The sequence below is a fragment of the Gymnoscopelus microlampas genome, assembly GCF_963454915.1.
Source record: "Gymnoscopelus microlampas genome assembly, chromosome: 17".
Taxonomy (NCBI): domain Eukaryota; kingdom Metazoa; phylum Chordata; class Actinopteri; order Myctophiformes; family Myctophidae; genus Gymnoscopelus; species Gymnoscopelus microlampas.
Genome location: NC_139954.1, coordinates 11,923,998 through 11,951,085, shown reverse-complemented (window position 1 = coordinate 11,951,085; position 27,088 = coordinate 11,923,998). Strand labels below are relative to the sequence as shown.

General features: G+C 42.9%; 1 protein-coding gene and 1 long non-coding RNA gene across 2 annotated transcripts; both read left to right on the top strand.

The window, feature by feature from the left end:
- Positions 1-4,853: 4,853 nt before the first annotated feature.
- On the top strand, positions 4,854-5,646 carry LOC311064838. The gene is made up of 3 exons (XR_014602757.1): positions 4,854-5,042; positions 5,231-5,283; positions 5,511-5,646. It is a non-coding gene; the product is annotated as an uncharacterized lncRNA (long non-coding RNA).
- A 15,483-nt stretch (positions 5,647-21,129) lies between these two features.
- LOC311064287 (kelch domain-containing protein 3-like) lies at positions 21,130-26,390 on the top strand (the record flags this gene model as incomplete). The annotated part of the gene is made up of 3 exons (XM_084084121.1): positions 21,130-22,052; positions 23,547-23,629; positions 26,242-26,390. 3 exons carry the CDS (start codon positions 21,130-21,132, stop codon positions 26,388-26,390), a joined length of 1,155 nt encoding a protein of 384 aa, XP_083940247.1.
- Positions 26,391-27,088: the final 698 nt, after the last annotated feature.

Here is a 27,088-nt window from a genome sequence, read left to right as displayed (position 1 = left end):
CAGACTGCACAGTATGCTTATGCAGACTGCCTATCACATAATCACCTCTGTGTCCTGTACAGACCACCATCGGAGGCCGGTCTCTTTGATGTGGGACCTGAGACGAGGGCGTGGCTGCACGTCATTGGAGCTGGACATCTGATGATGACACATGAAAGAAGAAGACGCCTGAGTATCACTTCTGTTTGTAATGTATTGTAATATTGTAATATCTGTTTGTTTATGTTTGTAATATGTTTCATTTTGTCTCGCTGTTGATTTGCAGTGACCTTCAGATTAATTAAACTGTGTGATGAAGCAAGGGAAAGTCATTCATCATTGGTGGTTTTGCCATTACCCGAGGAGGAAATTGCAAGGCAAAATGCATGGTTTCAACCAAAAATGTATATTCTGGAAGGTTTTGTACAGGATGTACACCTGATGCTATCAGAGGTGAAACAGCAAATGCATGTGATTGTTCAGAAGGAACTACCAATACATGTCACTGTTGAAAAGGACCCACAAACACTGGTCACTGCTGAAAGTGAGTCCTGTACATTCTGATGACATTGGACCCCATTACAGTATATCAAATGTATCAAAATCCACACACAAATCCACTCCATCAAAAGCATCTTCAACTTCATCTGCTCATCATAGCTCAGGCTGAAAAGGCTGCTCTCATGGAACAGGTGGCTGCCTTACACAAAAAATATGAAATTGAAGCATAACAGGAACAACTCAGAATGCAAAAGGAGCAACTGGAAATGGAGACCCAGCTGGCAGCAGCAAATGCAAAGGCCCATGTACTGGAAACCATGGGCCAAGGAACTCATCAAGAGTGTCAAGTGGGACAAACTCAAAGAAAGGAGCTGCTGCTCCAAAGGAAACAACCCCATTCAACCCAAATGCAAGTACATACCTACCTGATCAAACTCCACAAAAAGGAAACAATGGAAACCACAAAGCCTCCCTCCCAGCCACAGGTTGTGAGACCAAAACAACCACTTCATGAAAAATCTGCCAAAGCTCATTACATGACTCCTCTAATGCAATACTCTCTCCCCAGGCAAAATGTTCAAACCGAAAATATAATAAATCAAAATGTGCAAACTGAAAATGTACAGCTTCATGGGAAAAAAGAATGTGCAAGGTCATGTATCTCACACTACACCCCCTGCAGGTGATATTTTTAATGTGCTACGAAGACAGAATGAAAAAACTGCTTTACTGGTTAAGCAAAATCTGTATTCCACTTTACCACCAAGAGACATTACAGTTTATGATGGTGACCCATTGCAATATGAAATGTTTATCAGGGCATTTGAGAGAGGAGTGGAGAAAAAGACTGACGATTACAGTGACTGCTTACATTACTTTGAACAATATACAAAAGGCCATCCATACAAGCTCGGATAAACCTGGAGGAACAAGGCATGCAAGCTACAGGAGAGGCATGGACATCGTGCTAAGCTTTCTGACCTTGTACAATTCATAGAGAGACAGGTAAAAATACTGTCTGACCCACTGTTTGGAAACATCCAAGATGCTAAGCAAACTACAACTGTCAAAACCTCAACCATCATCAAACCAAGAGACACAAGAGACATTCCAAGAAGCAGTTTTGCCACAACAGTAACACCCATAGAAACAGCAGTGCAGTCAAATGGAGTGGAAAGAAGTGTATTCATCAGCTATCATAATTATTGTCTTTTCTGCAATAAAAGTGGTCACACATTGGAGCGGTGTCCACAGATGAAAGAGAGAAGACACAGAGAGAAGATGGACTACTTAAAGGAAAAGGGAGTCTGTTTTGGCTGTTTGAAAAGAGGACACTTAAGCAGAGACTGCACAAGTCGTTTAACCTGTGATACGTGTGAACAAAACCATCCTGATATACTCCACATTGAAGAAACAGAAATCAATAGGAAACAATGCTGTCGTCTCACCTCACACATGTGGTCATATTGGGGCCGGTGATGAAACCTCCATCTTCTCCATAGTACCCGTTCAAGTGAAGAGCCACAGGGAGTCAGTGTTGCAAACATATGCATTTTTGGACCATGGAAGCACATCCACATTCTGCACTGAAAACTTGGGAAGAAGAGAAGGCTAAACATTACCGTGAAGCCTGAGACCAGTCACCATATCTCAGGTTTGGAAATAGCCAAGTTGGACAAAAATGATTTCATAATGTGTTCACTCATAAAACCATGCCTGTCTCACAACACAATATTCCAAAAACAACAGGGCTTGTCACCATGGCCTTATTTGAAACGCATCAAACTGCAAGAAATAGACTCTGGTGTTGACCTACTGATCGGCAGAAATGCTTCAAAGTTATTGGAACCTTTGGAGGTGGTTAACAGCCAGGCAGATGGACCATATGCTGTGAGAACCCTATTGGGGTGGGTCATCTATGGTCCCTTGATAGGAGACAACAATGTCAGGGATGAGACTGGCTGCACTGCTGCGGCTGTCAATCATATCATATATCCAGAAAAACAATCAGGACTTCAGTGAAAGAACAAGCAAGGAAATGGAAGCCAAGTCAGGGTAGGATGAAAGATGGACTACTGCGTGAAACGGATCTGTTCCGTAAGGTGGCTTGTCTCCCACAAGAAACGTTGGTGGTTATGTCCTCATACCCTTTCGCCATGGTCTGGAACAGCAATATTAAAGGTTACATTTTATTTTTCTTTCAGCTAGTTCCCATCACGGCTGCACCTTCCTCGATCATCACCTGCAATTGTCTCTCTCAGCACACCCTAAATTTGCTATTTGTCTTGCGTTTCAGCATCCTTCTCCCTCCGCCGCAGATAAACCATCTCTACCTCACCTCTCGCTTTATCCACCTCTCTTGCTTTATCGTCTAACCTTCTAACCTGGGCTTATACTCAAATGTAGTCATTTCTGTTCTCATCCCTCCATGTTGCTTCTAATGAGAATCGTAGCATTTTCAATCCGGCCGCCTCTAGTTCTTTGCCCTCTACTAACATGACCACTTGCCCGGTGATTTATTGACTATGACTATGGTTCACATAATTTATTTTCTGATATTGCACTAACATGTTTGTGCTGTCTTTTTCAGGTCATGTATGCCAGGGATGTGTGGTTGGAGGATGGAAAGGAGACAGAGGGTACAATTCCTAATAATTGGATCGACAGGGGTAAGGGAACCATTAGATGGCCAAATGCCAAACAAACACAACTTACAAGATGAGAAAGGACCCCCAGGAGGACTGGCTGACGTCCCAGTTAGTCGAGATAAAGATGAATTCAGGCAGGTTTTGTTTTTGGATCATTTACTCAATAATTCAAGTACAAATAGTTGAATCAATGTTTACAGTTGAATTGTATAACTTCTAGTTAAAGCTTGTGAATGTGACAACTACAACCTGACCAGCCAAGCAGAGGAGGAAGAGGAGGATGTGGATGTGGTGATAAGAGGGAAGAGGAAACCTGTTAAAAGACAAGATGATGACTGATGTAGAGTTCATATGTTTCTCAAGTAACTTCTAAATATGAAATGTGTTAACAGAAACTGGGCCTCACATTGTAGACCATTCATGTTTTATATGACGTTTTGGAGCATTATGGGTAACTTTCTTCTATAATCAATTTATAAGTCCCAATGTCAAAAATGACAATCAAATGCTTTAATAAGGCTGTCTATTTTAGATATGGATATGTTTATTTTTACTTTATATTGCAGCCGTATAGGTGCCCTCCTTTCCTAGCGCACCAAGGAAGTTGCAGTCCAGCCAGGACAACAATGTGTTACTCAATGCTTGTTGAGTATTGATGTCAATTTATGAAATATGATAATGATGTATTGGGTACACACAACATGAAATCAGTTACAAGCTGATTGTTATGTTTCAGACTCTGAAAATCAAGCCCTGGATGGCCTGGTGGATGTCGTGGTGGACACCATGTCTGTCGAGTTGGAGCATGCTGAGGGGTCTTGCCACAGGGAAATGTCTACACACAGTGAGTATGAATCACATTTAAGCAGTCACCTTTTGTTTACAAATCAATATTTGGTATCTAAGAACATTCTTTGTCTTTTCCAGGCTCCCGACATGCAAGTGTAGCACCTCGGAGCAGAGAAATGTCCACACCCCGTGAGTATTCACTTTCTCCATTGCACCAACACATTTTAACACATTGGGTGCCAGAGGTTTATTAAAAAAATGTACGTTGAGTGCCTGGATTTTTAACCATTTTTGAACCTTTTTCAAGTAGTCACAAAATATTTTCAGTGATCACCGTCCTCACGGTGATCCCCTCATTACACAGATAGAGGTCTCGTACAATCGGGGGGGGGGGGGGGGGGGGGGAAATTAAAAACATTCGGTAATCCGTTCCATAGTTACAGCCAGTTGAAAATAGTCAAATTAACATCGTAAAAAAAAAAAGTACACAGGAGCAGAGATACAGCCTTTTGAAGTCATAACTTAACCAGGAAGTGGATTCAAGTCTAAATCTTCGAAAAATGATATCTCCTGTTGCTATGGACGAAAAAAAAAAAAAAAGAAAAAAAATATTTTTCCAAAAAACGTTTATATACGGTTTTGGCACTCCATGTTTGTATTGCCAATTTTTTTTTGGCACCCAATGTGTTAAGTACAGTCAGTACAAGGTGTTACATGTTGTGCATACTAAAGAAATCATTACCATACCTAATTCACAAGCAATGAGTAAGTAGTTACAGGCTCAATGTGTTGAACTATGTGTATCAGAGGAGATGTGTGATTGTCAACATCTAAGACCAACCAGTAGGGGTAGTCTTTTTCAGTGTGACATGGTATTGTAGTAGTATTATGTCCAAGTATTAAGTCTTTAGTGATGGCTCCAGCCATCAGGCACAGTGATGGCTCCAGACACAGTGTCAGATACCGGCACAGCATCAGGTCCAGGACCAGCCACGACTCCAGGTACAGCAACAGCTCAGAGGCACTCTGTCAGGTCCAGACATGATGACAGGTCCCACCGCAGTGATGGGTCGAGGAACACGGTCAGGTCCAGACATGACAGATCCAGGGACACGGTCAGGCATGGTGAGTTGTCCAAAGGCCCCAAGTAATCAAAACTTTTACAATTCAGCAAGTAGTATCGTGCACCCCTAATTGTTACAATATGACATATTTATTATTTCTCATCTAATGTATAGTCATCTGTCTTGGAAAGTTTTAATGCAAAAATATCACTTTGTAATTTCTAAAATGTACTTTTGTTCTTATTACAGGTGCTATGCAGTGACTGAGAGGCCAACATGGGCATTCCCATTGCCAACACAAGGTAAGTTCTGAGCTATTTCAATGAAGACCCCCAAAAAACTGGGGGACACTTAATTTACAACCCTTCTCTCTTCTGCCCATTCTCTCCTTTCTTCCTTTACTGTTCTCTCTGTCTCCTCTCCTATCGGGACACAAAAACTGCTCTTCAATTATATCAGTGTTTTGTATCATTGTAGGGTGGTGTCTACAACATTTTTCTGTGTTAATGTACACTTACTTATTTTTCAGTATACCAGAAGAAAGTCCTGACCATATCAATATTCATTAAAGAACCTGCCTCTTCAGCGGCCAGTCATGTTGAGAGAATGGAGGACTTCCAGAGAGAGGAGCAACTCCTCAGTGATGTCCAAGCTTTTAATACCCTGGTAGGCTTTTCAAGAGTCTGGAAGTAATGAACAGCATAAGATGCACTCGCACACTTTTTACGTTGCTCTGGGATATGTCAGTGAAAGTTTTCATGGACTTATTCCAACAGGTGCTGCAACTTTCCCGTTATAGAGGGAAGGACGTTAAAGACTGTGTCCACAAAGTTCTTTACAGGTATGTTTCAACATACACTATGAATTAACCCCTGTGTGATGTTTGGGTGCGCTGTGGTTTTCAATGTGTGAACACTTATTTGGTTAATTCTTCTAGATGAGCGCCTGACTGCATGTTTCCATTAATTTGCCTTTTTTTTTAGCTTAACACCTGAATCCTCTGTTATGTCATGTCAATGACATAATGGTTGAACATTAACACATCGGGTGCCAAACACGGTCTGAACCGTGTGTTTACATAGTGGCGGTTCCGCTGCTTCGGTGCCGAACACGGTCTGAACCGTGAGTTTAGTCTTTTTGTTTTTTTCGTTTTTCTCTGCGCGGGCGGGGCTAGAGCAGCTCTGGGAGCACCCATTGTAATCCTGCGAAGGAAGTGCCAGATCGCTCACCGGAAACACATTTTTTCCCCCCATCCGCTTCCTGTCTATTTCCTACTTTGAAACGCCTATATCTCCGAATCTGTTTCCTGTGGGGAAAACCGGTCATGCGCGATGCGCGATCCCCCCCCCCGTTGTAACTCCGAGGGGAATGTTATGGTTCCAGGCTGTAGCCAGACTCATGGCACAACATGAATCGATGCTTTTTTTGCGTGGATTTGCTTGTAACGCACACGGAAGCTTTAAACAGCAAAGCGCAGTCAATGGGGAGAATGCTGGCACCCACGGTAAGTTGTTATGAAAAAATGCTGGCACCCGATGTGTTAAGTGAAAATTAGTAGTATAAAGGGTTTATACCATGTTTTACAATAAATCCTAATCCTACTACATTATTAAATGCAATTTGTTTTTCTTACGGCTCTTCAGTAACAGTCTGATGGCACAGTTGAACATGAAGGGGGAAAAAGAAGACTGCGACTTTCAGCGCAATACAAGGTAAGCCCATATTTCATGTTGACCGAGGACAAATCTAAATGTAATTGGGTAAAACATGTCCTTCCCTGTTGACATAAAAAAAATACAATGCCAACTGTCTACCGTTACCGTTGCTATCATAACATTTTAAATAACTGGTGGTTAGGTGTAGAAGGGAGATGGCTTTGTATTAAACTAGTTGTGGATGCACAAGTATTTTTGCATGTCAATATGGAGACTCACAATCAGTTTTATTGTCACTTCCACAATACACACTAGGCAAACAGGGGAGCAAAATACCATTCTCCACAACTCATGGTGCACATTAAAAAGAGGCAAACATTAAAAAGTAAAGAGCAGACAACATTGGTAAAAAGTGCTGATGCATTCAAAGTGCAATCCATCTTTCAAGATGTTGGTTTTGGGGGCAATATATGGCGAGCATGGGTTCAGGGTTCTGATGGTTTGGGACAGCTGTTGGATGACCTGCTGGTGCTTCCCCCTGAGCTCTTGAACCTCCTACCAGATGGCAGGAGTTCAATCGAGCTGTGTATTATGTCAGATGGGGACTAGGACAGCATGTTGCCGTTGCACATTTTTTATTGTCTTTTTCTACTATGCAGATGCAGTCATGAAATTCGACCCAGAAGCCACAGAGGACCTCATAAGACAGCATGCCGCAGACCACCTCAAGCATGCTCCAGTGAGAAGGGGAGGCGGAGGACACACAGCATAGCCTGGTAAACCCTCCCTCCGGAAATCTCATTTCCATTTGATTCCAGGAGTGAGTCTGGCCTGATTGCCCATTGTGGGAGTTTCTAGCGAAATCACCAACTAACCGAGCCAATCAGCGTCCTCGCTCATTGTGTTGTGATTGACAGCGGGGGTAGGCCAATCAGGTGGAATTTGTCATTAATCAATACACCTTTCATACAAGCTACTCATTAACATCAAAGACAAACCAATTACTACTGGTGATAATCACTGCAGCCTAAAGTGGCTTAATTGGACATCAGAGGGCCACTTGGACATCAAAGCTACATTACTCCCACCCATCTCCAGCCCACAGCCAAATTGCCCATATAGGTCTGCAGGCCAGACTCACTCCTGAAATAAAATACAATTGAGATTTCTGGAGGGAGGGTTTACCAGGCTACACACAGCAGGCACTCAGGACTGATTTAACTTGAACTTTCACTGTCCATTGTGGGGGATCTTAGTGTCACAGTATTGTACAGTATTGTGTAATTTGAACTTGTGTTCTGTTCAACGAAGTAGCTCTGGTTGGACCTTACCCTGGTAGCTTACTGGCTATTCAGTACAGCACTTGTTTAATATTTTTCAGTTGTTGTGGAACCGGCCCAAGCAAAAAGGGTGTCCCTGCAAAGTAGTCGGTGCTATTATGTTTTATTATTATTTTATTTTCATTCGACTAGTGACGTGGACTTGGACTTGACTTGGACTTAGCCCCCCTCGGACATACCTGTGGACTACACCAGGTACAAATGACTTTTTTGTTGCTCTCCCTCATGGAGCTACTTGCGGATTATACCAGGGTCAGTCCACCCTAGGTGGACACGCACTGACCTTTTGCACCTTAATCCCATGTATAACGTACTGACTTTTTTGTCTTTTTTTTTTATTGTGCTCTTTTTCTCTAAGCACCTTAACGTCCATAAGTATATCATGCACAGTATACATACATTGCTGCTATGCTGAGGCACCTTAGTTTTTATTATCTCAGGTACTTTGTAAATATGTAGATAACTTGTTTGGCCTTCTGTTGTTCTCTTGTTTGATCTCCTTCCCACTTGCCCCCCACCCCTCTTCTTCTTCCCCCCCCCTCTTCTTTCTATGGAAATTAATGTTGCGATGGGAACGATGTACAAAAACGAATTTCACCCACTTTTGTACCTTGTAAACCTGTGATGTGACAATAAACCTGATTCTGATTCTGACGTGTAAAAAAAAAAAAGAGAAGTTAACTGTTCTGTTCTGGATCAAGCTTAATCAGCCCTAGTGTGTGTGTGTGTGTGTGTGTGTGTGTGTGTGTGTGTGTGTGTGTGTGTGTGTGTGTGTGTGTGTGTGTGTGTGTGTGTGTGTGTGTGTGTGTGTGTGTGTGTGTGTGTGTGTGTGTGTGTGTGTGTCCTTCTGTATGACCTTCTGTATTCAGTCTTGAGCTAGACTGTATGGAACAACATTGTGGGAGTTAAGTGGCTGTCCCGCTTCTGTTCTGTCAAAAATAATTCAAAGCTGGCTTGATCTGCTGTTTGTCTGAATACTTAATTAGTCAGAAAGGTAAACGTCATTGGTACGTTAAAGGAGACACACCATGAATTTAAAAAAAAATATTTGATATTTAATATCATATGGTGTATGTCCCTCAAACCATTTTCAAAAGGTTTGAGCCTGAATCAACACTCAGATATACTCATCCCAAGTCAATTCTCTCAGACTTATAAAGCACTTTCAGCTGCAATACCAAAACGCCCTGTTGGGCAGAGGGGTGCTACTGAGCAATTCTGTCTGTCAAAATACATGGGCAGAAAGTTTTGTGATGTAAGCAAACTGTGCCATTCTGAGATGGCCTGTTTAGACATGCCCATTCTGAAAATCTCTAAAATGAGAATGAATGACTGGGGAGCCCAAAAAATACCCCAAAAAAAAAGTGAAATTCATGGTGTGTCTCCTTTAAGGCTAAAAGGATAACACAAGTCCTGGGGACTTGTTTCCATTGTGGTCCTATGAACTAGATTCCATTTCAGGGGGTCTAGTTCCAGTCCACAAATATTCCACAATCATATGGAATATTTGTGGAATACTGTAATTGTGGAACATTTGTTTGCGCAGCTGTGTATTCACAAGAAGAATAAAGAGATAATAAGGAAATATGTGTGTATTGAATTGTGATTTATTTGTAAGCCTCTGTGTACTGTATTCCCAGTTTTCAGAAGGTGGCATAACCATTTGATCCTGTTCATTTTCCTGTAGCTTTGTTTGATTAGCTTAGCAGCATGTTAACTACTAACTATGTTAAAGCTACAGGAAAATGAACAGGAAATGGGGATTACAGTTATGCACCGAGCCTAGAAGAAGTGTACAAAAGATGTCTATAATTAGTCTAAATTTGATGTAGAAAAGATGACCACATTTGGACTAGAATAAGCCCTTATGTAGAGGTTTGGACGTTCAGAAGACGTCAGACAAAGACGCAATTAAAACTTTAATTCTGCACCCTCCAGGGACCAAAATGGGACGTTCAAAAATGACCTCTCATTGCACAGTGGGAATAAAATAATATACTGTATATATGAAAACATCTGTTCCATTCCTGTTGTCCCCTGAAGATGAAAAGGCCGAGCTCGTTTCCCTGACCCCCAATTGTTATAATCGATCGTTCCTTCCGACCGACCGAGAGGCATACCGGACCGAGGTGGAAGGGCAACACTGCCCTCTAGTGGATACATCCAGTTTGTACATGCACATGTTAACCCAGAGTACAGAAGTCCTGACGTCACTCGTCCATCCCCTGGGTCGTAAAGTAATTTCCCTATGGAGAATAACATTGGGTCATCATAGAATCGTCTCATAAGAACAAAAATAAACAAACTGCCTTGGCGATATTGTCAGGGAGGAGCCTCTGCATCGTTTATGATAGTCAGTCACTCATATTTGAAACGGTCCGTTTCTGGTGAATATTTTTACTAATTCGGCAGAAGTAACATTAGCGTTTTCTCACCGTCAGTTGATGCTTCATATCCATAAGAGTAAAACCGCCAGGGTCATTTGTTTATGTTTGGAACACAGTTCTTATTTGACGCGATATTAAAGACGTCTATGGGAATTCAGAACAGGGGGGAAAAGGTTTTAAAGGTTTACGGTTCTAGAGGTTTTACATCTTCTAAAGCTCTAAGGTATTCTCTAAAATTCAAATGGTAGCCGATATGTCCTAAGTAGGCCGAACGTTGTAGAGTTGGAACGGAGTTTGTAGCTAAAAGTATGAAGGACTAGTTAGGGGTCAAAAAACGGGCCGAATACGTAGTGACAATAACGTCAGTGTGCTCGCTAAGTATATACTGTTAGGCACATACGTGAAATGTGTCCTCTGCACTTTAACAACCAACAGCCTCAAGTCACTGTAAGATTGCCACATTGTTGACCTGACCTGGAATCGTACCCAGGACATCCAGGATCTCCGGTTCACCAGGCAGGCCCACTAACCACTCAGCTATGGCACTCTGATTAACATCATGTCAGAAAATGAATGGAAACAAAAGTCTGACTATACTGAGTCAGAGTCAAGCTTTACAAAATGTAAGTTGTGTAAAAAAAAAAAGTCTGACTATACTAAGTTGTTATTTGTTTGTTTGTTTAAGTCAGGCTATACTCTACTCAGAGTCATAAGTTTACAAAATGTACTAAAGTACAGTGAACGTCTGTGCGGTTTGTCTTCATCACTGAAAATAACGTACATGTAAACAGATATAAAACTGCTGTCATGTGCAGTTGGGATGAAGAAACACAACCATTTCACTCCTAGTAGTACCTATTTGATTTGACATCCTGACTTGCTGCTGTGGCTGAGGCTTGAACCTGTTATCTGCGGCTCACTAGTCAGTGACTCTATCCATTCACCTACAGCTGTTTCCTTGTAATCTGTGGTTCTAAAACCTTTTGTTGTCAACCCCCCAAATTGACATGTATTTGGGCAGTGGACCCCAATGTGAAAAGATGTAGTGTCAGGGCCCCCCATGAAAAAGATTTATATTTATGCTGTAACACATTTTAAAGTTATTTGTCTTGTTTGTTGTTCAAGTCAAAGCACCAGGAAGGCTGTACTTGAGAGCCATCTGTTAGCTCAATGGGTTGAGACACAGTATTCATGATCCAGAGGCCATGAGTTCAAATCCCATTGATGTCTTTCCTATGAGTCTTTCCTTTGCAGACTGGCTTCCAGAAGATCAAGTGAAAACCAGCAGGAAGGCTGTATTTGTCATCCAACTGTTGGCTCAATGGGTTGAGACGCAGTATACATGATCCAGAGGCCATGAGTTCAAATCCCACTGGTGTCTTTACTGTGATGCTTTCCTTTGCAGACTAACTTCTAGAAAAACAAGTTAAAAGCACCAGGAGACCTGTAACTCTCAGCCAACAGCATAGCTCAACTGGTAGAGCGTCTGTCCAATAACATGACTTGACTTCACTTGAGTGGGTTCGATTCCCACTCGAGTGAAGTTTCCCCGGTATCTTGGGGCAACGGATAAATTGACTGATATCCTTAGTGATGCTTCCCTTTGCAGACTAACTTCCAGAAAACAAGTTAAAAGCACCAAGAAACCTGTAACTCTCAGTCGACAGCATAGCTCAACTGGTAGAGCGTCTGTCCAATAACATGACTTCACTTCACTTCAGTGGGTTCGATTCCCACTCGAGTGAAGTTTCCCCGGTATCTTGGGGCAACGGATAAATTGACTGATATCCTTAGTGATGCTTCCCTTTGCAGACTAACTTCCAGAAAACAAGTTAAAAGCACCAAGAAACCTGTAACTCTCAGTCGACAGCATAGCTCAACTGGTAGAGCGTCTGTCCAATAACATGACTTCACTTCACTTCAGTGGGTTCAATTCCCACTGGAGTCAAGTGTCCCCGGTAACTTGGGGCAACGGATAAATTGACTGATATCCGTAGAATAACTTGTAGGAGTGTGCTGGTTCAAATCCAGTTCAACCCAGGACCGAGCGGTCCTGGGTTCGATTCCCACTAACGTCAAGTCCCCGGTAAATTGGGGCAGCGGATAAATTGACTGATATCCGTAGAATAACTTGTAGGAGTGTCCTGGTTCAAATCCAGTCACCACCTTAGTAACTGAGACCGAATCTGGCCAATTCGGTCTCAGTTACTGAGATAGATAGAGGGTGTGTAGAGTGGACGGGGTAGAGTAAAGAGGGAATGTAGTGGGAGGAGTAGGGGGAGGATTAGGAGTAGGACTAGGGGGAGGAGTAGAAATAGGGGGAGGAGTAGGACTAGGAGTAGAACTAGAGTAGGGGGCCAGAGTAGGAGTAGAGGCCAGAGTAGGGGGAGGAGTAGGGCTAGAGTAGGAGAAGGGGTAGGGCCCAGAGTAGGGGGAGGAGTAGGGGGAGGAGTAGGGCCAGAGTAGGAGAAGGGGGAGGGCCCAGAATAGGGGGAGGAGTAGGGCCAGAGTAGGGGGAGGGCCCAGAATAGGGGGAGGAGTAGGGCCAGAGGAGGAGTAGGGGGAGGGCCCAGAATAGGGGGAGGAGTAGGGCCAGAGTAGGAGAAGGGGGAGGGCCCAGAATAGGAGGGGAGGAGTAGGGCCCAGAGTAGGGGGAGGAGTAGGGCCAGAGTAGGAGAAGGGGGAGGGCCCAGAATAGGGGGAGGACCAGAATAGGGGGAGGAGTAGGGCCAGAGTAGGGGGAGGGCCAGAGTAGGAGAAGGGGGAGGGCCCAGAATAGGGGGAGGAGTAGGTGGGAGGAGTAGAGGCCAGAGTAGGGAGCCAGGAGAGGGATATGGTTTTGGTTTCTGTATGGAGGTGAAATTTTATTAGAGATTTGCAATAACTAATAACTAGAGGGAAATAGGAATGTTGGCCTTAACTACATTCCCTCCACCACCTACATACAGAAACCAAAACCATGGCCCTCTACTCTCCCCCCCTACACTCCTCCAGCCTCTACTCCTACTCCGGGCCCTACTCATCCCCCTACTCCTGGCCTCTATTCCTACTACTGGCCCCTATTCTGGGCCCTACTCCTCCCCCTATTCTGGGCCCTCCCCCTTCTCCTACTCTGGCCCTACCCCTCCCCCTTCTCCTACTCTGGCCCTACTCCTCCCCCTACTCTGGGCCCTACTCCTCCCCTCCTATTCTGGGCCCTCCCCCTTCTCCTACTCTGGCCCTACTCCTCCCCCTATTCTGGGCCCTCCCCCTACTCCTCCTCTGGCCCTACTCCTCCCCCTATTCTGGGCCCTCCCCCTTCTCCTACTCTGGCCCTACTCCTCCCCCTACTCCTCCCCCTACTCTGGGCCCTACCCCTTCTCCTACTCTAGCCCTACTCCTCCCCCTACTCTGGCCTCTACTCCTACTCTGGCCCCCTACTCTAGTTCTACTCCTAGTCCTACTCCTCCCCCTAGTTCTACTCCTCCCCCTAGTCCTACTCCTAATCCTCCCCCTACTCCTCCCACTACATTCCCTCTTTACTCTACCCCGTCCACTCTACACACCCTCTATCTATCTCAGTAACTGAGACCGAATTGGCCAGATTCGGTCTCAGTTACTAAGGTGGTGACTGGATTTGAACCAGGACACTCCTACAAGTTATTCTACGGATGTCAGTCAATTTATCCGCTGCCCCAATTTACCGGGGACTTGACGTTAGTGGGAATCGAACCCAGGACCGCTCGGTCCTGGGTTGAACTGGATTTGAACCAGCACACTCCTACAAGTTATTCTACGGATATCAGTCAATTTATCCGTTGCCCCAAGTTACCGGGGACACTTGACTCCAGTGGGAATTGAACCCACTGAAGTGAAGTGAAGTCATGTTATTGGACAGACGCTCTACCAGTTGAGCTATGCTGTCGACTGAGAGTTACAGGTTTCTTGGTGCTTTTAACTTGTTTTCTGGAAGTTAGTCTGCAAAGGGAAGCATCACTAAGGATATCAGTCAATTTATCCGTTGCCCCAAGATACCGGGGAAACTTCACTCGAGTGGGAATCGAACCCACTGAAGTGAAGTGAAGTCATGTTATTGGACAGACGCTCTACCAGTTGAGCTATGCTGTCGACTGAGAGTTACAGGTTTCTTGGTGCTTTTAACTTGTTTTCTGGAAGTTAGTCTGCAAAGGGAAGCATCAGTAAGGATATCAGTCAATTTATCCGTTGCCCCAAGATACCGGGGAAACTTCACTCGAGTGGGAATCGAACCCACTCAAGTGAAGTCAAGTCATATTATTGGACAGACGCTCTACCAGTTGAGCTATGCTGTTGGCTGAGAGTTACAGGTCTCCTGGTGCTTTTAACTTGTTTTTCTAGAAGTTAGTCTGCAAAGGAAAGCATCACAGTAAAGACACCAGTGGGATTTGAACTCATGGCCTCTGGATCATGTATACTGCGTCTCAACCCATTGAGCTAACAGTTGGATGACAAATACAGCCTTCCTGCTGGTTTTCACTTGATCTTCTGGAAGCCAGTCTGCAAAGGAAAGACTCATAGGAAAGACATCAATGGGATTTGAACTCATGGCCTCTGGATCATGAATACTGTGTCTCAACCCATTGAGCTAACAGATGGCTCTCAAGTACAGCCTTCCTGGTGCTTTGACTTGAACAACAAACAAGACAAATAACTTTAAAATGTGTTACAGCATAAATATAAATCTTTTTCATGGGGGGCCCTGACACTACATCTTTTCACATTGGGGTCCACTGCCCAAATACATGTCAATTTGGGGGGTTGACAACAAAAGGTTTTAGAACCACAGATTACAAGGAAACAGCTGTAGGTGAATGGATAGAGTCACTGACTAGTGAGCCGCAGGTAACAGGTTCAAGCCTCAGCCACAGCAGGATGTCAAATCAAATAGGTACTACTAGGAGTGAAATGGTTGTGTTTCTTCACCCCAACTGCACATGACAGCAGTTTTATATCTGTTTACATGTACGTTATTTTCAGTGATGAAGACAAACCGCACAGACGTTCACTGTACTTTAGTACATTTTGTAAACTTATGACTCTGAGTAGAGTATAGCCTGACTTAAACAAACAAATAACAACTTAGTATAGTCAGACTTTTTTTTTTACACAACTTACATTTTGTAAAGCTTGACTCTGACTCAGTATAGTCAGACTTTTGTTTCCATTCATTTTCTGACATGATGTTAATCTGAGTGCCATAGCTGAGTGGTTAGTGGGCCTGCCTGGTGAACCAGAGGTCCTGGATGTCCTGGGTACGATTCCAGGTCAGGTCAACAATGTGGCAATCTTACAGTGATTTGAGGCTGTTGGTTGTTAAAGTGCAGAGGACACATTTCACGTATGTGCCTAACAGTATATACTTAGCGAGCACACTGACGTCATTGTCACTACTTATTCGGCCCGTTTTTTGACCCCTAACTAGTCCTTCATACTTTTAGCTACAAACTCCGTTCCAACTCTACAACGTTCGGCCTACTTAGGACATATCGGCTACCATTTGAATTTTAGAGAATACCTTAGAGCTTTAGAAAATGTAAAATCTCTAGAACCGTAAACCTTTAAAACCTTTCCCCCCCGTTCTGAATTCCCATAGACGTGTTTAATATTGCTTTATAAATAAGTTACAGGAGTTCTTACTGTATATGGTGTGTGTGATATGAAATTTGAGCTTACCCTAATCACAATAATCCCCGCATATATCGGTATCGGTAATTAAGAGTTGGACAATATCGGTATATCGGTTATCGGTAAAAAAGCCAATATCGGACAACCCTAACAATTACAGTATTCTCTCTCTCTCTCTCTCTCTCTCTCTCTCTCTCTCTCTCTCTCTCTCTCCCCCCCCCCCCCCCCCCAGGGCCATGTCTGGCCCTGTATTATCGCTGGTCATGGGGGGTTGGGCTAATTGGGAGTTGATGTTTTTTCTTGCAAACTTTTATTCAATATACGTGGTTGCGAAAGACGTTAAAGTATTTTGTGGCGGGAAATATGTCGTATATTGGCCCTTATTTGCTTATATTTTATGAACAGTATGCAAGTCAAAACCAGATAGAAATTATATTAAAGTTAAGAAGAAATAATGTGTTGATTCAGACCCAGCCTTGTGTCTACATAGAAAATCAGGGACACTCTGCATAGCTGTGAAGTGTGATTTACATCTCCTTTGTTAACCTGGGAGACAACAGGTCTGGCCTTTGTCTCCATTCCCATCCTGCCTGACTGGCATACAGTTGCAAATTAGGTCGGCAGATGTTCAAATCAAAGGACATGAAAGGAGTTGATCTGGTCACCTTTCACGGTGACCCCCACCCAAATGTGAAGCTACAGTGTTTAAAAGGTGAACTGTAAATGTGACTTGCTAGTTAGTGCTGTCTCCCCACGCCGTGAGGCTGTGAGGGAGAGGGCTCCCTGTTATGATGCTGTTGATGCTGAATAAATGAAGGATGATTCTGAACCCGATCTGGACGTCTTCTACACTTCTTTTAAGCAGCTAGGCCTGGTAACCCGCATCCTGGCACCTAAAATATACGACATATACATTCATGTTCAGATTGAAGTAATCATTGAAGACGAGTTAAAAAGTTAAAGCTCTATATTGTGATACAGACTAAAGGCTTTTTCTTGTAGAATACATTAAACTATTCAATGTGATTATGTGAGAGATCAAATATAAACACCAACACAATGAGTAGGGCACAGCAGGGAATCGAACCCCAATCCTGGTAAACCAGGAGCTCCATGCCTGTTCCGGTGTTGTGTTTTTTTGTTCTTTGTTTGTTTGTTTGAAATGTTTAGATTTGTTTTTTTTTACTTTACTGAAGTATTTCCAATTTTCAGTACTTTTACTCCACTACATCTCAGAAGCAAATATTGTACTTTTATTCCACTATTATTTGAAAACTTTAGTTACTTAGTAAAACATTAACCACTTCAGCCATGGACCCTTACCGGTCTAACTCTGAGAGTGTACATATGGTAACCAAATGGACCCTTGCATTGGTACACTGGTCTAAAAGGAAGCAAATGGACCCGACCCTAACAGGTCCATTTGGTTCCAGTTGTACGGTCAGAGTTGAAAATGTAAGTTCAGTGTAGATTGAAAGAGTTTCCTTCACTCTGTTATAAAATACTAGACCATACCCGGTCGGCGCAGCGCATCCGTGGGGGGATATGCGCACATGATCTGGCAACCCGGGAGGCAGTTCGTCCCATAGCTGGGCAGGCCCGTAACCATGGCGACATTGTTTGACACATAAACGCTAATAAGAAGCTGAGATTTGATGAAATTTAAAAACGGGCTACACAGTTGCGTTCAGATGGTAATGGTCAATGGCTGTGTGCAAAATCAGAGCAATTGCTCCAGCCACTGAGGAGAACCGGGTAGCTTCACGTACTCACGTACTCACCTACTCACCACTACAGACAGAGGTTACTAGAATTATAGTAGGATAAAGCCTCATTTTGTCCATTTCAATGTCATTAATTCACAGACAGGTTCCCCAAACTGAATTATTTTAAACAAAGCTGTTAAATGTTGGTGGGTAATAATAATGTTTAATTACCTGCTTGCAAGTGTGAAGAGCTGGAGTGTCTCACACCTGAGCTCTATTTATACCTAATTAATCACTGCTCACCACGCCTAGAGCCCCCCCCCCCCCCCCCCACACACACACACACGGTGGCAAATGCCTCTTTTAATATGTTTTGCCATTATTAACCTTGAGCTTAAAGCCGAAAAAAGCAGATCCACAAGCTCACAACAAGCTTACAGATCAGCTATTTTTCAACGCATGACACTGGCAGGCAACTAAGTGTAAATCATGCTGTTTAACTCTAATTCCAACCCCTACACCTAACCTCTAAACGTCTGATCCTAATCCTAACCCCAGTCTGAATCTTTGTCTTGTAAACATTATCTCTAAAAACCAAAAGTTTTTGTTCTATGCATAGGTCAATATCAGGTACCAACTGATGCCATGTTTGTCTTTCTTGTCTGTATAAATGTCAGCTTGTTACAGTTATTGGTTAATTTGTGCAATTCCTTATTTATTTTTTTACACTCAAGCCTTTTAAAATGCTGGCTCAAAGAATGAATTGAGAAAGGAAAACAAGTTCTTATAGATGCAGTCATTTGACCTCAGACCCATAGGATGTGCCAACCATGGTCAACCCTGACCGACGGAGGCCTCTATTGGTAAAACCTGTACAGATTAGCACTGTTGTTGTACAATTTCCAATAACAAGTAAAGTGGACATCTTATGTCAAACCTCTATTTTTATATCAGGCCATTTGGAAAAGCCTAACTTTACTTTAATAATTGTAACCAACTCTGTGTGGAATTTGCATGTTCTCCCCGTGTCCCCTAGGGTAGGTATCCTCACAAAAAACATGCAGTAATCCTGGTCTCTATACTGCCTCCCCCTGGTCAGCCAGGGCGCCTGATGGATGGGAAAGGAACTGGTTGGAATAACGTGTTCATTCCACGCGCTACGTCTAACCAGGGAACCTCCCCCTGTCGGGTGATAAGAAGTGGTTTGCTAGCTCTCATGCATTGAGGGAGGCATGAGCTCGGCTCTAGGCTCTCCCTAGGCTGGCAGAGGGAGTGTAGTGCCTAGGATTACTTAGACAATTGGCACTGAGTGAAAAAATGGGTTACAAAATTGTGGGATAAAAATTAAAAAAAAAATAATAATAATAATAATTGTAACCAATAATAATTGTAAACATGGCAGGTTCTTGGACAGACTCAATAAATGCACTGACTTTTCATAGAGTACTAAATAATTGTAATAATTATTATGAAAAGAATCATGACTAAAATCACTGCTAAAATAGTTAATCTGTTTGAATAAAGGGCATCACTAGCAATAAACTCACAGGGAAGCTCCTGTACACTAAAACAGGCTATGTAGCAAATGCGTGTCATGGAGTGGAATGCTTAGAGTCTGTACTACGGCAGTAGACTTTGGTCCACTGTTTTCTCATTATCTCCTTTTCTCATCTCTGTAGAGACAACCCAGAAGAAGAAGTGGCCACATACTATCAAAGGCTGGCTGGGTACATGGATTCAAAGCTGACAGAGCTCAAATGTCACCGAAGGCAGAATAATTAAGTTAAGAAAAGAAGCCTCTATATACTTTATACAACAAATAGCAAAACTTGCAGACCTACCAAATCAGACGCAATGTGTTGTGAGCTTGTAAATCAGCTATTCCCTCTTTTTTTAAATTATTATTAGAAGTAAAAAATATGCCCACGTGATGGGAAGGATGTCAATATTAATGTGGTTGGCTTTATGTAGGCATGCATATATTGCTGATGTGTAAATAAACATATGTTTAACATTTATGTTTAACATTAGTTAACATTTATGTGCATATATATTAAACATATATGTGCTTATATGTTTTACATATACGCACATATATGTTTACCATATACAGTATGTAAAACATATATGCTCATATATGTGAAAACCTATATGTGCGTATATACTGCACCCATATATGTACATATACTGTATGTGTGCATATATGTGCATATATGGATATATATGTGCATATAAGTAGGGGTCCAATTTCGGATATGTGGCATGTTAAACATATGTGTTATATATAATAGATATATAGGTTCATATATTTTTATGTATATTATGTTATGACATGGTCAGCAATAGCAACAGACTTTGGGCCAAGTGGTTTCACAACAACACTAAACTTGACTGAATTCTCTTTGGTCGGGACTCCAATAAGAGAATGGCTCATTAGCTCTGATGTATTATGGAAATAATCGACACTAAATTATTATTCTGTGTGTGTTTTCTTACCAGTCACAGCTTGTTCTCAGCAACTAAAACCACCTGGAAGTGAAGGTTACAGAACAGGAAGCAGTTCCTGAATATATAGAGTGTATAAGTGTATTGCGCCCTCCAGTGGGAACATGCAACTACACCTGTTTTGAGTGCGTGGGGATCCCATTTTAAATAAGCCATTGAGCTTTTATGAGCGATCCAGTTTAGAGGACCTTGTATTGTGAATTGTACTTCCATGTACTGTTTCCATGTCTTTCTTAATAAAGTACTTCAATCATTTGATATTGATATAGGTAGGAACTCTTTGTGTCCCGACCCATTAGCCTTGTAGCCTCATCAACCACCCAAACAGTTTTCAAATGACTCCCCACGTTCAAGCTTGTTTTTTTTTTACTTTTACCACATGTACACAGACTTTCAAACTTTTTCAAAATTTTCTCCCTTCAGTTTTGAATTAAGGCATGATTGTCATCCCAGCCTATAATATTGTGATAATACCAATTGTATTTTACATGCAAATATTGGGACAAGAAGCCGATCAGACTGCTTTGCTTGGCCCAGTGGATGGGAAATTTAGATTAAAAAACTCTGTGATGGAAGCGTGGATAAAAACACGGTTGTGTGCAGAACTATTTTTTGTTGCTTAAACTTATGTATTCACTCATTGATTCACTCATATACCAAGACTAACCAGCTACTGCAGAGCCATGTGGCCTGCGGCAGCATGCTGGCAACATGCTGATTCATCATGATTATGCTGATTCATCATAATTATGATGTCAAATAATCTGAAGGGTCAATGTTAGGCATGCGTGGCAACACTTTGTGTTATGTGTGTCGTCAGACCAAAGCTCTGGTCAGCCTGTATAAGGCGTTACAGGGAAGTTGACAAAGGAAACTAGTGTTGTAGATAGACAGAGACTGGCCGAGACCACGATGATGCAGTGGACGGTGACAAAAAATAAAGAAGGGCAAGAGAGAAACAGCCATGCGTTTGTGGCAGTCGGGCACAAGTTGTACTCTTTTGGAGGGAAACACAACTACAACGATCAGATTGATGTGCATGTCTTCAACACAGTGTCTTTGAGCTGGGTGAATTTGCCCCCGGTGACGATCGGTAGAGTAGAACGTCCGTGCGTGGATGTTTCCTCCACGCACTGGGGTCACACAGCTGTGCTGGTAGAGGATATAATCTACATCTGGGGAGGGGTTCCTTATGGTAACGTGCTTTATGCATTTGATGTCAACCTCTACAGCTGGTTCAAGCCCAAGGTTTCTGGGACTGTTCCGGAGGCACGGTGTTGTCACTCAGCCTGTGTCCTGGGGAGGGTCATGTATATATTTGGAGGATTCAGCTGGTTTACTAAACACAGCTCCAATGATATCTACAAGCTGGACACCACCCCACTGGTCTGGTCTTTTATTAACCCCAGAGGCACCCCGGCACCTCCTTCAGAATGTCACTCTGCCACCATCATAGGGACAAAGATGTTTGTAATGGGTGGACAAGAGAGTCACTACAAATCCCACTACGACATCAGAGTGTTTGACACAGAGACCAACTGCTGGCTGAGTATGCCTTCCGCTCGGCTTCCTTCAGAAGGATACATGTGTCATTCAGCCTTTGTCTACAATGGAGAGCTGTATTTATTTGGACACACTGAAATCAATGATTTTTGGAAATTCAACCCAGAGACCTTCTCATGGAAGAAGGTTGAGCCTAAGGGGAAAGGCCCATGTAGGATGTTTAGGATGTGCTGTTGCAAGGTGGAAGATCGTATCATCTTCTTTAAAGATGACCTGCACATCTTAGACTTTAGTCCTAGCCTGAAGACGTTGTGCAAGATAGCAGTTATTCAGTACGGTTTGGAGCAGTCAGAACTCCCACACGACATCAGGTGGGAACTGGCAGCCATGACCACAAACGGCAACAGATGACAACGGCAGAGTCCAGACAATGTATTATTTTTTGTTTTTACGGCATGGCCGTAGTAGTGGTAGGAGGCAATTAATCTACATGCGCCTGTGTGTGTGTCTGGAGCTTGCGAACCACTGCACTCAGTGTTCAACACAGAATTTATTGTGCACACTGTCGGTAGACTCAGCAGTACCACCATGCATCTTTTACGGCATTGCTCTGAGAGAGGATAGTCTACGAAAATAAGAAAGTTCTGTCTGTCTGTGTGTGTGTGTGTGTGTGTGTGTGTGTGTGTGTGTGTGTGTGTGTGTGTGTGTGTGTGTGTGTGTACGAACCAGCTCACTGGCCTTATTGTTAGAGTGTAAGCCCTGTAGATAGGATCCTGGCCTATGGGCACGCGGCAGACCAGGGTTCAGATCCCAGGTGTTAAATGTGCACATGTCTGTTTTTCCGGAGCTAATCTCGCAAACCACTGGACCACTGTGTTTTCCAAGCCCCCAGAACCACGGAGAATGATTGAAGCCTCAGAGGCCTGGTGGCCAAATCTGTCAATGCAGGACTTCCGCATTTGGGACGCTATCGTCTGAAACGCTCCAATGTTGGAGCCAATCCAGGAAGTAGAGGTACTTCCGGGTGCTACATGCGCTTGTGATCAACTTTCATTGAAATGAATAGGTGGGGGTGGGGTCGTCCACTCTCTAGATATATTATAACTCTATAGTTTATAAACGCTCACCCCCCAAAACCTGATTTACGATTCTGTGCCTATCGGTACATAACTCGGACGGCGCTGACTCGGCTCAATGAACTTCACAACGTTCGGCACGGCAACTCGCTCGCTTTAGCTCGCTTGGTGGTGTCTCTCGTGGCTCAAGTTCGCTTGAGACGGTGCGCCTCCGACGCGGTCCAAAACTATACTTTATACAAAACACCTACTGAGCCCTGTCGGTAGGTCAGTATGTCTTGATTAGACCAATCAATAGTCTGATTAAACGTGATAATGTCCCATTCAGTGCATTGACAGCATCCAAAATGGGTGCATTTTGAGCTCTTGCCCCCTACTGAAACACTGACGAAAAAACGTATTAATAAATCACCTTGCCCCAACAACTACTCCAAACCTGTGACACCGGCTAGCCAATTCCTAACAATTCCCTGTGGTGATCCAACTGAAAAATGGCAGGCTTTTAGGTGTAGGAAAAGTGAAAGATAGATAATGGTTTTGGATGTGTGTAAAAGGGTAGGTTTTGGTTGCACATGTTTGAAAATCATTTGATTTGAGAAACTATCCACTAGAGAAACTGAACTGAAACCAGAGGAGCTTGAGAATCAACTCATAGCCAGAAATGGTGTTTTCCAGAACATTAAACTGCTCCCAAAGTCTTGTTGGAATGCTCTAATTCACTGGTTCTCAATGTGGCCGACCTGATTACAGTCCAACTGAGTTTGTCGTCCACCACGAACAGGAAGTCAACGTAGAAAAGATCCATCAAGCTCTGAAGACCTTCAAATCAAGGGGTAACAAGTATTATCAGTAGTAGTATTTTTTTTTTATCACACAAACAGGCCAATAATAGTTGAACGGAACGTTTGCACAATACATTTGGCACAGATCGGCTCAGCGGTTTGCAAGATTAGCAGTGGACAAAAGCACAACCAGTCACACAGACAATCGGCCAACCTCTTGTGTGCGTCATATAGCTCATCAAAACAAAACAGCAAACAAATTGAAAGGTCATCCCACCAGCCGTTTTATAAAGCTTTTTTTTCTCCATCACAGTCACACAAACAGTTGAGCATGGCATGGCATACCAGAGAGACATCTGAAATATACCATAATGTCCATTCAAACACATAATGATGGGAATTCATGCAACACTATATATGCATTTTGCAATCAACAATAGGGATGCATACTAGTAACAAACAAAACACCAAAACAAAAAAACAACACGACTCTTCAAAGCATCAAACAAGAGCTCAAAGGAAAAGAGAGAAAAACACAGTCGTGGTTTAAGCACCTGCATTTCAGCCTTTTGTTCAAAGTACCTTCCCCAGATCATAGAAGTTAGGAAGGAAGGACGGACGGACGGACGGACAGATTCACATAGAACACAAATGAGCATCACAATAGATAGAAATGAGCATAAAACAAGATAAACAAATGCATAACTCAAAACAAATCAAATCGGCTAAGGAAGTTATTGACACACATTGTATATGGGAGTGGTTATTATGGATTAACTTGCAGGCCAACAGCTTGTTCTCAGATAGTTTCAATCGTTTTCCAGGTTATAAGCCAGATGTTTGCAGATGTTTGCACATCCCTACAGTACATCTATATGTAAACAAACTCTAGTGAATCCTGGGGTGTTTGACCACTACAATATATTATATGAATTATGCTATTATGTCTTTTCCCACACACACAGTAAACACCTCGTCTCTGTCGGGTGGAAACCTCATATGTCCAAAACGGTTACTTTTCAGGATTCAAATTCAAACGTAGAAAAAGTAGAAGATCTGCAAGCTTAAAAACCCACCACGCTTCACGTCACGTTTCGCATTTCGAGCTTGTACATCTGCTACTTTGGATGCTTTTGTGTGACGCTGTAGTATGATCGAGTACAGGGCATTAATTTACGAAGAACACAAAAGGTTAGAATATGGAGATAAGAGGTTTCTGCCCGATTTGATAGTGCAGAGGCCATGGAGGTAGCAGGTATAAGAGATAAACAGCAGGTGTTTCACCCACCCACCCCTCCTCAGAAAGCAGAGTCATATTCCAGGCAGGATGTGACCCCCCCCCATCTCTCTCTCTTTCTCCTCTCCCCTCTCCATCCACCAGCCTGTATCTCTCCTACCAAGTTGCACGTCCTCTCATCATCCCCCCTGTCTGTTTCTAATATTTTGATGAACTGTAGATGGATTAAAAAGGGCTGAAAGGGAGGATGGGGATGCTGTTGTTGTGTGTGCCTTACGTGAGGAGCCAGCGGTGTGCGGGGGAGTGAATTCATCTTCCACGGACCTCCCTCCGTGACGGGAGGGGATTAGCTGGAGCCCAAATGGAGCGGTGTAGACAGAACAGGCTCACGCAGGGAGACAAACAGCTATGAAGACAAGACAGACACACAGCTATAAAGACCACAGGGACAGACAGACAGACAGACAGACACACAGCTATAAAGACCACAGGGACAGACAGACAGACACACAGCTTTTTAGACCACAGGGACAGACAGACAGACAGACAGACACACAGCTATAAAGACCACAGGGACAGACAGACAGACAGACAGGCACACAGCTATAAAGACCACATGGACAGACAGACGGGGACACAGCTATAAAGACCACTCAAAACATACAATAACATATTTTCTTACATACCAGATTGATAGTGCTACTTTTTAAATCTTTTCTTTTTTGTTGTTTTTAGTATTTATTTGTAATACACTCTGATATTTTATATATTTTTGTTAATGTATTTTAATGTCTTGAACCCCAGGAAGACTAGCTGACGTTACGGCGTCAGCTAATGGGGATCATTTAAATAAATAAATAAAAACCACACAGGGACAGACAGACAGACAGACAGACACACACAGCTATAAAGACCAGAGGGACAGACAGTTACAGAATGAAGACCAGATAGACAGACTGAGACACACTTGTAGACATAACACATGGTACACAATAATACGAATAATAATAATATCTGGAATTTATATAACGCTTTTCTAAGTACTCAAAGACGCTTTACGTGTGTGTGGGGGCCAGGGGAGAAAAGGAGAACAACTTTATAAGCAAAAAAGATAAGAATTAAAAGCAATAGAAAACACAAAAAGACATGCATATTGCATACACAGACACCTGCAGGCATATACTGTAGATATATCTATACACGCGCACACACACACACACACACACACACACACACACACACACACACACACACACACACACACACACACACACACACACACACACACACACACACACACACACACACACACACACACACACACACACACACACACACACACACACCCACCCTTTGGCTAGAGTGTGAGAGTGGCTGCAAGATTGGGGTTGAAGCACACTGTGGGTTTCTTCATGTTGTCTAATAGAACAGAACACACACCAAAATCCGTTTGGTGCCGAAGCACATTTCGATAAAGCAAAGTCCAACTTCAGAGACACTGCACAAGATCAACCTCTCGGAAACATCGTGCTCAGTCCAAGTCAGACGGCAAATACGAAAGACGTGCTTGACTAGAAGATTCATTAAGAAACATAAACATTTAGAAAATACCATTTGAAATAAGCTACAGATGTGCCACTTCAAAACTTCACATGTCCTGCCATCGCCAAGACAGTAAATTTTCAGGGGATTCCCAGGGCAATAAGAGGGACAAAGAAGGGCATTTAAAATGCTGAATTATTTTGATGATCACTGCTTTTATGATGCTAATTAATTTGAGCAACTGGTCAAATCACCTTTCGCCTCATAATGAGTCTGACACCTTCTTAAACACACATTCTTTTGTTCTCATGTATATGGATGTCTGTTGAAGGGAAAAACGGGGGTGTGTAGTGACAACTTCTTTTCAGGGGCAAAACAGTGCATTTTAAGGGCAGAAAAGGGAGGAAAAAAATGCATTTTCAGGGGACTTTCAGGGAAAGAACAGTAACGTGTGAAGTTTTGAAGTGGCACATCTGTAAATGTCACTTTCTCTAATCGGATTTTCTTAACCTTTGAGCAAGCGTTCAAGGCACAGATGAGCTCATTTCATGGTACACCAGTCTGCCTTGCCTCGCCACACCTGTGGAAAAAACGTTGAATTCAACCTTTTTTCCCTTTCCTCTGTAATTAGGGGTCCAAGCACCTGCAGGTGTTGGAGCCCTATTGATAATAATTGCCAGAACACTGAAATGAAAATGAAAATATAACATTAATATTGAAAAAGGGCCATG